At 51.9% G+C, this 11,062-nt stretch overlaps 1 protein-coding gene across 1 annotated transcript; it reads right to left on the bottom strand.

Annotated features, from left to right (window-relative positions):
• Nucleotides 1-3,185: 3,185 nt before the first annotated feature.
• On the bottom strand, nucleotides 3,186-9,488 carry ptger3 (prostaglandin E receptor 3 (subtype EP3)). Its single transcript, XM_007909448.2, has 2 exons — nucleotides 8,706-9,488; nucleotides 3,186-3,516 (listed from the first exon to the last, which is right to left on the bottom strand). The coding sequence occupies exons 1-2, from the start codon at nucleotides 9,486-9,488 to the stop codon at nucleotides 3,202-3,204; spliced, it is 1,098 nt and encodes a 365-aa protein (XP_007907639.2). The 3' UTR covers nucleotides 3,186-3,201.
• Nucleotides 9,489-11,062: the final 1,574 nt, after the last annotated feature.

The following is an 11,062-nucleotide window of genomic DNA, read 5'->3' as shown; positions in this document are numbered from 1 at the left end:
CTGACTGAGGTGAGAGTGTTACCACTGAACCGCATGTCTCACGTTCGGTTGACAATGTGAAGTCAGAGGAGACTTCCTTCGGATGAGACGCTAAACCTCACTCCCCCCGTCTGTGCCCTGTTGAGGTGGAGGTTAAAGTTTCCGCGGCGATCTCGGGGAAAAGTGAAGGGTGGTTCCACGTTGCAGGCTGGAACCCTCTTCCCAAATCCCCCCCCCCCTTCCCCACTCCCCCCCACTCGCTCTTCCCCTCCCTCGCCTCCTTCATGCCGTCTCCGACACCAAACCTGCCCCAAGACCTACCTCTTCGACCGGCACTTCTGGGAGTGAGTCACGGCTCCTGTGATAAGAGATTGCGAGCTTTGTGAAAGGCGGAGTGACTCCCAGGTCTACAGGGATGTTCCCCCCCCCTCCACCTCGCACGGCTCAGTCACTACACTGCCAGCGACCACACGGGAACCGGCTCTGGTGTCTTGAGACCATAAAAATACGAAGTTCTTTTTTTCCTTCTACTCTCATCCCCCGCCCCCATTCACACTCACACCCACGCACAAATCTACAAGCATACACACACACACGCACATGGACACATGCACGTCTCTCTCACACACACGCACATAGACACATACACGTCTCTCTCACACACACACGCACATGGACACATACACGTCTCTCTCACACACACACGCACATGGACACATACACGTCTCTCTCACACACACGCACATAGACACATACACGTCTCTCTCACACACACACACGCACATGGACACATACACGTCTCTCACACACACACACGTACATGGACACATACACGTCTCTCACACACACACACACACACACACACACGCATGTGCTGCAGAAACAAGTCAGGACATTTGTCGGAACAGATTTTTTTAAAAAAATTTGGACAATTCACAATTTTTTTCTCCGAAAAGTGCATCGCGAGAGAGGTCAGAGTTCACAGCACATTAAAACACAGCGGTAATGAGGTGGGGGCGGTGGAGGGGGGAGAAATGTTGAGGCCTCAAAAATACATCACAGATTGTAACAGGGGATTTGCAAACAAAACTTAGGAGGGAGTTGATTCCGTGACACCAACAACAACAACAAGATTACATTTGTACAGCGCCTTTCACGTCGGGAGGACATCCCAAGAACGTCAACAAACAGCTCATTGTGAATTAATCATCACCATAATAATAATAATAAGTGGGACAATACCAAATCTCATGTTCTCTCCTCTCCTCACCCCCCTCCCCACCCCCCCCCACCCCGCGCCCCACACACACACACCCTTCCTCCCACTCCCTCAACTTTGCGTTGCCTCAAAATGATAAAGGCGTTAAAAAAAAAAAAGATGTCAGGGCTGAGGCTCGGGAGAATTAGAAGGCGGCGAGGGTACAAGGCCGGCCTGCAGCAGCAATAGGTTTTCCTGAAATAACGGGTGACACAGCACTATACCAGCGACTATAACCATCTTTACGTTAGCTTACACCCACGCGTCATTGTGTGCGTGTTCGTGTGTATGTGAATGTATGTGTGTGTGTGTGTGTGTGCATGAGTGTGCGCGGGTGACGTCTCACAGGAAAAGGCTGTTCAGCCCCATGACCTTCCATCAGATCATGGTTGATCTGTACCTCAACTCCAATCACCCGCCTTTGCCCCGTATCCCTTGATACCCCTGGGGAGACCTGACAAAAATGAAGTCCGCCCCCCCCCCCCCCACCCCCTCTCTATTCTTCTGTCTCTCACTCACTCTCTCTGTCACTTGCGCACGTATGTGTGTGTGTGTGTTTGCGCTTGTACGAGTGTATGTCTGTAGGAACTCTTGCTTGATATACCGCCTTATCACGTCATTGAGACCCCTCGGAGCGCTTCACAGACTGGATTTATCAGCCGGATGTTCCGTTTGCTCTGTCACCCTCTCCCCTCGGCCCCGGGGAGCGATTTGGCTGCAGTCAAATTCACCAATAAATATTATGTTAGACACAACCTTCAGCGGGCGGGGGGGTGGGTGGGGAGGGAGAGGGGGAGAGCGGGGGTGGGGGCAGACAGTCACACACTGCCTGATCGACAGCGGAAAGCCTTGCTATGTTCCCGTGCCGGCAGAAGTCGCTTGCTTCATTTGACTTCAAAAGCGCTTTCGAGACGACAATTTCGCATCGGTTCAAGTCGCCGTTGAAGCACGAGAAAAGGAAGTTTTCTCGGAAGTTTTTTTTCCTCCCTCCAGCGAGAAAGAGTCGTCGTGGTTCTGAAACGGCCGTCGCTGTCGCCTGGCAAACGCAGTGGCGGGACCTTCCGGCGAAACCCCCCCCGCCACCCCCCGCGAGACGTCCTCCCGGTCGGGAAGGGCGCTGTGTGGGTCACGGCAAGAGTTGCTGCTGTTGCAGTAACATTCTAAGGTGTCCAGTGCAGCGTGTTTGCTCACATATGTGTGAACGGTTTTTCTCTCTCTCTCTCTCTCTCTCTCTCGCGTCGCCATTGGCTGACTAACTGTTCCGTGTCCGTGTCCGCCAACAGTCTGGGCTTGGCTCAGTCGCCAGCACTGTCTCCCACCAGCAGCATGTCGAGACACACATATGTGCCGGACACGGAGTGGGGAAGGCGAGACACGCACACGCACGTGAGCAGACAAAGAAACAGATACACACACGCAATTGAACAGATGAACACCCACACACACACAGGCTTGGACGGATGGAGAGTCACATACATGCACATGGATGATTGGAAAGAGAGACCCATGTGTGGATGAACAGAGATGCACACGCCCATGGACTGATACAGACACACACACACACAGAGAAGAACAGAGGGACTGAAACACATGTGGATAGACGGATGCATACACACACACACAGATGGATCGACAGAGAGACGTATCGACACACAGATAAACAGAGAGCGTAACATACGTATAAGTGGATGGACGGACACACACACGCACACACATACATATGGTTGGTCAGAGAGACTGACATATAAACATACACACACACACACGATCGAAACAAATACACTCAGATGGAAAGAGAGACGTATACACACATACACAGATGTATACACACACACATACACAGATGTGTACACACACACATGTATATACACACACATGTATATATACACACACATGTATAGACACACACACTCATACACACAGATGGAGTGACTCCGGCTGTTCACAGACTCTGCCGCTGCCCGTTACCCGGTATCCTTGACGGGTGGGGGCGCGAGGTGGGCTCTGACCTCCACGGTGACGGGTATCTCCTTGCAGCCCTCCACCGAGCAACGGGTGAGGGCGCTGGCGACCAGACACACCTTCCTGAGGAGGATCTCCCGGAGCAGCAGGTACACCCAGGGGTCCAGGATCTGGTTGAGCGAGGCCAGGCGGATGGTGGTCAGCAGGAAGTTACACTCCCCCCTCAGACCGGCGTCCTCAGCTTGCTCCTCGTCCCGGGGGAACGCGTAGCAGTGAATCAAGGAGCTCTCCATGTGAATCATCTGGACCATCTGGATCTGCGGAGACGGGAAATACAGTTCATCACTCGGAAGACACTGACTTAACAGGCTCTGCGTAGACACAGTATGGCCGGTGTGTGAGTCCCACACGCAGCCCTGCAGCTCAGAGCGCTCGCCTCGCAAGCGAGAGGACCCTGGTTCGATTCCCAGGCAGTGGGCAAAACGTGACGCAAGTTTCCTCACTCCACACACACGCGCCCCCCCCCCCCACCGCTCGCCCCCTCTCTCACGCCCCCTCCCTCACGCCCCCTCCCTCCCCCTTGCCCCAGACTATTCTTGACTTTGAAGTGGTCGAGCGCAGCCAAACATAAATCTCGCAGTGAACATAAATAAATAAAACGAGCAGCTGAATGGAAAGATCATATACTTTCGCTCCTTTTCTACCCTTTTCTATTTGTGCCGCGTTTCGCCCACAAAATGCACAGCCACTACACTTTACGGTGTACCCCGTGAAGCGCTTTGAAACGTCTCGAAGACGTGATAAGGCGCTGTATCAAGCGCGAGGATTATTATTGCTATCAACTTATTATTATTAATATAACAAATCACTAGGGAACGCAGACCCCGTGTGATGTGATCACTAAAACTTCTCCCCCGCGCTCTGTCCACTGCAAAGCCTTGAGTCGATGACGAAATGGGGGGGGGGAAGTGGAGTGGGGAGAGATGTGATATCTTGGATTCCTTTCTTGCTTCGGGTCATTCGCAGTCGACAAGAGTTCTGAAATTGTTTATTATTTCACCCTCCGCCCGGCCCTCTTCCCCACCCCACCCTCCGCCACCGGCCCCACTCGCCCCCTCTCTCACGCCCACTCCCTCCCTTTGCCCCAGACTATTCTTGACCTTGAAGTGGTTGGGATTAGTCAAACATAAACGTGTAAATCTCACAGTAAATATAAATAAATAAAACCAGCGGCTGAATGAAAAAATCAGCAGGTTTATTTTTATATAGAGATATATATATTTTTTCACTCCGTTTCTATCCCCCACCACTGCCACCCCACTCCGTCTCCTCCCCACTCCTCCCAGATTCCAGCCATTGCATGAATCTAGTTCCATCCACTCCCTCACTCCCCTATGCCCCACTCTCAGAAGCAGCGGTTCTGATCGCTGCATCTCAGTCTCACTCCACATCTCTGTAATCATAATCCTTGCACCTGACACAGCGCCTTATCACGTCTTCGAGACGTCTCAAAGCGCTTCGCAGGATACACTGTAAAGTGTAGTGACTGCGTGGTTTGTGGGCGAAATGCGGCAGCCAATTGCGCACACCGGCGTCCCCACAAACAGCCGTGGATTGAAGTGACCAATTTATTATTATTTTTTTGATGGGTTACATCGAGCGTGTGGAGTAAGGAACCTTGCCCAAGGTTTCACCCTCCTGGGAATCAAACCCAGGTCTCTCGCTCGCAAAGCGAGTGCTCTAACCACTGAGCTACAGGACTCCACTTTACTAGAATGGTACCAGAGATGAGGGACTTTAGTTATGTGCAGAGAATAGAGAAGCTGAGATTGTTCTCCTTAAAGTGGAGAAGGTCGAGGGGAGATTTAACAGAGGTGTTCGAAATGATGAGGGGTTTTGATAGAGCCGATAGGGAGAAATTGTTCCCATCTGGCTGGAGGGTCGGTAGCCAGAGGACACAGATTCAAGATAATTGGCAAAAGAACCAGAGGGCAGATGAGGAGAATATTTTTTTTTACACAGAGAGCTGTTACGGTCTGGAATGCGCTGCCTGAAAGGGTCGGTGGAAACAGATTCAGTAATAACAAAAGGGAACTAAATAGGTACTTGAAAAGGAAAAAAAATTGCAAGGAGAGAAGGGGGAAGTGGGATGGATTGGGCAGCTCCTCCAAAGAGCCGGCACATGGGCCAAATGGCCTCCTTCTGTGCTGTAATTCGAATTACAAGATCCTCGAATTCAAGATCCTCATCCTCACCTACAAGGCCATTCACGGCCTCGCTCCCTCCTACCTCTCCGACCTACTATCCCCTACCTACCCGCCCGTACCCTCCGTTCCTCTGCCTCCGGTCTGCTCCACATCCCCCGCCCCAACCGCCCTACCATCGGTGGCCTTCAGCCTCTCAGCCCCGAGGCTCTGGAACTCTATCCCCCAGTGCCTTCGCTGCCTCCTCCCTTTCCTCCTTCAAGGCCGGTCTCAAGACCTTTCTCTTTGACCTTCAGCCTTCAGCTCCCCTCTCGACTCTCTACCCCCTCCTCGCTCCCTCCCTACCCTCCCCTCACCCTGACCATTTCCCCCCCTGCGCGGGTCCCGACCCAACTGTCCAGCGCCTTGGGACGTCCTCCAAGACGTGGAAGGCGCTCTCTAAATGGAATCTTGTTGTTGTTGTTGTTGTAATATACTATGATTCTATGAGATCGCTAACAATTCAGCCGGGATGCTAAAATACTGCGGCGGTAGCAGGCACAGAGCTCAGAGCATCCGTGACTCACTGGTTCCATTATTTATTTAGATCTGAATTGAATTAGTGTAAAGATTTCTGGCCCCGAGTTGGTGGTTTAGTAACACACACATCATCTGTTATGAATGCCAGCTCCGGCTCGAAAAGAATTGCAATTTATCTTCATCTGACAGTCGGTGTTTGATGTTTGGCTGCTGCGGTATCTGTTAGGTGTGTGTGGGTTAGTGTGTGCGTGTGCGTGCGTGTGTGTAAGTGATTTGGAATCTGGTTACTAATAATGGGGTAATAATTCGCAATCCTTTCTCAAGTTCAAGAATTCTCTCCCGTTATTAATAACAATAATAATAGTAATCCTCGCGATTGCTACTGCGCCTTCACCACATCGCCGAGACGTCTCACGGGGTTTCACTGTAAAATGTAATGACTGTGTGTTTTGCGGGCGAATACGGCTGCTAATTTGCACACAGCGATGACAGTTGCAAACAGCAGTAAAGTGGGGGATGGTCAACTGATAGAGAGAGAGAGAGAGAGAGAGAAACTTTCTCTTTTCCTACAGCACGGAGGGATCTTCACCGTCCACCTGTACAGGGTACAGACAGGAGCTAAGATTAACGTCTGTCCCGAATGACTGTGTCTCCAACAATGCGGTGCTCTCTACCTTCCCCCTCCGCCCCCCCGCCCCCGCCCCCGCCGCCACCCAAACCGTCTCTCACACACAGCACTGCGTTGGAACATCAGTCCGGGTCTGTGAGTTCAGAATCTTCTGACTCAGATGTGCAACCGTTATCGACTCAGCCAGGCTGACACATGGAATAATTATTATTCTATTCCAACCACGAGAGAACGGGAAATGCGGAGAGATCAGGAGACACTGTAAATCCTGTCAAAACAATTAATGAGCCTCGCAAGTGATATAGTCCAAATCTACAGCAGGAAAAACGTGGCGTTTGGCCAAATTAGTCTGTGGCACTGTTTCCGCTCCACACGTACCTCCTATTCCTCTCCATTCCTTTCTACCCCGTGCACTCATTGAGTTTCCTCTTAAATGGAGTCCTATAGTGTAGTGGTCAGAGCACTCGCCTCATAGTATATTCTATGAGGCGCTTTGAGGCGTCTCAACGACGTGATAAGGTGCTGTATCAAATGCCAGGATTATTATTACACACACTGTCCAGGGCGATGGCTTGAATAGGTTTGACTGGATCGCTCTTGGTGGGAGTTGGGGAAGGTGATGAGTGGCAGCGGGGGGGGGGGGGGGAGAGGGGGAGAGGGAAAGGCCGATCAAAAAAGGCTTCAAGTGGCGAAGGAGGCGGGGAGGGGGTTAGGGTGGGGGGGAAAGGGAATGGGGGTTAAAAGCCTGCCTGCCCACCATTGGTGGTGTGTGAGTGGGTGGTTGGGGGGTGGGGGGCGTGGGGCACATGACACAGGCTGGTAATTGATGAGAGGATGGAGCAGGGAGATCACAGAGATAATGTTAAAGTGCAGGAAGAAGCGAGGGGAAGATACGATCAAAATTTGCTGGTAGCAGAGAAAGGGTGAACGAAGCGAGAGGGAGGTCATAGCAGTAGCACCCGATCATGTTCTCTCATCAGCTACAGAGATGTCCCACCACCCTCCCACCCCCACCCCTTACCCTGTGAAGCGCTGTGAGACATGTCTCAACCACCTAATAAGGCGCTATACCAAATGCAGGGATTTTTATTAATATTATTATCGTTTTGATGTAGAACCTCAGCCCATTGTCCAAAAAGCACTTCACAGGAATCACTGTGAAGTGTCATCACTGGTATCCATAGCCAATTTGCACATAGCCACACCTCACAAACAGCCATGAAGCCCATGCTCAATATTATTATTTCTGGGGGATTGTTGGCCAGGACAAGGGGGTGGGGGTGGGGGGGGGGGTTGTTGTGGAGAGAGAGAAACTCTCTTCTCTATCTGAATAGCGTCGGGAGGGCTTTATCATCCATCTGAACAGGGCACAGACGAGAGCTCGGTTTAACGGCGGCAAATTTACATTTTTGTGTCTGGAGCTGTGTCCCGAGTCACTGGAAATCCAGGGTTTGCACTGGAGTGTAAGCGGGGGGAGGGGAGGGGGAGTGGGGCAATTTAACTGACAATGCAGGACTCCCCCCAGCACTGCTCTGGAGTGTTAGCCTGGACTGTGAGCTCCAAGACCCCAACTTGGGGCCTTGAACCAACGATCGTCAGACTCAAAAGGTGAGAGCGTTACCCACTGAGCCGGGCTGACACCTTGACGTTTGGAAACAAGATCTCAAATCCGTGTGGGAAGAAGCCAAGGGGAGAGGGGAGGGATCAGCAGGAAAGAGGAGGAGCCAGTGGGAGGGGCGGAGTCAGCAAGTAGGGGGGGGGAACCAGCGGGAGAAGGGAGGAGCAAGAGAAAGAGGGAGGAGCGAGCGGATGAGGGGCGGTGTTAGTGTAACCTGTTGGAAAATGTACACATTTGGGTAGACCCAATGGCCAAATGGCCTCTTTAGTGCAGTCACCTCTCTAAAGGCGCCATGACAGGCTGACATCGCTCACCCCCACGCCTCCTCTCCTGTCCCCTTGCATCTCCATCCCCGTTGGAGCCCTGTAGCTCAGTGGTTAGAGCGCTCGCCTTGCAAGCGCTTTGAGACGTTTCAGCGAACGTGATAAGGCCCTGTATCAAATGCGAGGGCTATTAACATCATTATCATCTGCACCACTCCTGCTCCCCAGCCCAAGTCATTCGCTCACACCCTCCCTCCCTCCCTCCCTCACTCACCAGAAGAGGCAACCAGCACACGCCAAGCACACACATGATCCCCGTCAGCTGGACCATTGTCTCAGTGGTGATTCGTTCCCAGCGGTGGGCAGACGAGGAGGTGAACTTCCTGCAGCGGTTGACCAGCCCGCAGATGGTGGCCACGTTGCAGGTGAAAGTGACGAGCAGCGAGGTGATGCCCAGCACCGTGAAGGTGAAGGCAAAGACGGTGTCAGCCAGGGCGTGGCTGCTGAGGTCGATGAAGCACCAGGTCCCCGGCCATTGCAGCGTGTACCTGCCCACCCCCATGGCGGGCAGCGAGGCGAACAGCCCCGCGCTCACCCAGATGGCCAGCACCACAAGCTTGGTCAGTCTGGAGCAGAAGTGGTTGGCGTACCAGTGAGGGGCGTGGACTGCCAGCGTCCGCTCGACAGCCATGGCGCTGGCTAGGAAGAGCGGGCAGAGCCCAAACGTGGTCATGCACACCCCGAAGAAAGTGCACAGGTTCCGCGACGGGTCCACCAAGTCCCACTTCCTGTTGGCCAGGTAGACCGAGATGACTATGGGGGTGGTGAGAAGTTTGCCCATCAGGTCGGTCAGCGCCAGGGCTCCCAGCATCATCAGGAAGGCCCTCTTCCTCTTGTTCTCCTTCTTCTTGTAGGACCTGCAGACCAGAGCCAGGGCCAACGTGTTGCCCAGGAGCCCAGCCAACATCATGGCGACTGGGAAAGCCACAGAGACCGACACACACTCGGGTCGGTTGGCCAGAGATTGGGTCAAACTAGAGTTGGTCAAGTTGGACATCGTTGCTTCCTTGGACCCATTGGACTCTTGGCTCAGTGAGAAACACTCCATCACTGTCTTGAACGATCCACCTTCACTCCAAATCCAACTCCTGGTGGTTTCTCTCTCTCTGTTGGGAGATGATCTCTCTCTCTCTCTCTCTCTCTCACTCTTTCTCACTCACTCTCCTCTTCCTGGTTTGTTTGGGCTGTAACAAGATTTATATCAAGGAGAGAGAGGGGCGTTGCATTCAACTAAGAGCCAATGTCTCTTCCTTTTTTTTTTGCAACTGATCCATTCGCAAAGGGTGGAGTTTAGTGTGTGATGGAGAGGAGTGAGGGAGTGAGACAAGAGAGATCAGCCTGAACTGGACAGAGAGGGGGAGAGTCAGAGTGATGGAGAGATTGGGTGTGTGCGAGACAGAGGATCAGCCTGAACTCACCCAGAGATGGAGAGGAAAGAGTGAGTGTGTGTGAGAGACAGAGAGAGTGATTGTGTGTGTGTGTGTGTTTGAGACAGAGAGTGTGTGACAGAGTGATTGTGTGTGTGAGACAGAGTGAGGGTGAATGTATGTGTGAGTGAGACAGAGTGATTATGTGTGTTTGAGACAGTGTGTGTGAGTGTGTGTGAGTGAGTGTGTGTGCAAGACAGTGTGTAAGACAGTGTGAATGTGGATGTGTGTGAGACAGAGAATCTGCCTGTAATCGACCAGAGAGATGGAGAGGAAAGAGTGAGTGTGTGTGAGAGACAGAGAGAGTGATTGTGTGTGAGACGGAGTGATTGTGTGTGACAGTGATTGTGTGTGTGAGAGTGAGTGTGTTACAGCAAGTGTGTGTGATTGTATGTGTGAGAGACAAGAGTGAGTGTGTGTGACAGGGATTGTGTGTGAGAGTGATTGTGTGTGAGTGATTGTGTGTGACAGGGATTGTGTGTGAGAGTGATTGTGTGTGAGTGAGTGTGTGACAGGGATTGTGTGTGAGAGTGATTGTGTGTGAGTGAGTGTGTGTGACAGGGATTGTGTGTGAGAGTGATTGTGTGTGAGTGAGTGTGTGTGACAGGGATTGTGTGTGAGAGTGATTGTGTGTGAGACAGAGTGAGTGTGTGTGATAGCGAGTGTGTGTCAGAGAGGTGTGTGTGAGACAGAGAGAATGTGTGCGTTAAGAGTCAGAGAGTGAGTGTGTGAGAGACAGAGTGAATGTGTGTGTGAGACAGAGAATCAGCCTCTAATCGACGAGAGAGATGGAGATGAAAGAGTGAGTGAGTGTGTGTGTGTGTGAGAGAGTGAGTGATGGAGAGAAGAGTGAGTGTGTGTGTCAGAGAATCAGCCTGAAATCGACGGACACAGAGAGAGTGATGGAGAGTGAGAGTGAGTCAAGAGGGAGTTTTTTTTAAAACTTTTAATCCTTGCATTTGATATAGCGCTTTTCACGTCGGGAGAACGTCCAAAAGCGCTTCACAGAACACACTGTAAAGTGAATTGACTGTATATTTGTGGGCGAACGCGGCAGCCAATTGCGCACAGCAATGTCCCACAAACAGCCGCGGATTGAAAATGACCAATTTATTATTGTTTTTGGTTTTGGAGGGATTATTAT

Source organism: Callorhinchus milii, unplaced genomic scaffold (genome assembly GCF_018977255.1).
Source record: "Callorhinchus milii isolate IMCB2004 unplaced genomic scaffold, IMCB_Cmil_1.0 Scaffold5, whole genome shotgun sequence".
Taxonomy (NCBI): domain Eukaryota; kingdom Metazoa; phylum Chordata; class Chondrichthyes; order Chimaeriformes; family Callorhinchidae; genus Callorhinchus; species Callorhinchus milii.
The sequence above is the reverse complement of the archived record's forward strand: the minus strand, read 5'-3'. Positions and strand labels throughout refer to the sequence as shown.

Excerpts from the sequence above, each read along its gene's own strand:
- ptger3 (XM_007909448.2), bottom strand. The coding sequence starts at position 9,488 with ATGTCCAACTTGACCAACTCTAGTTTGACCCAATCTCTGGCCAACCGA. Across the intron at positions 3,517-8,705 it reads TGTGCTGGTTGCCTCTTCTG|ATCCAGATGGTCCAGATGAT; the intron begins GTGAGTGAGGGA and ends CCGTCTCCGCAG.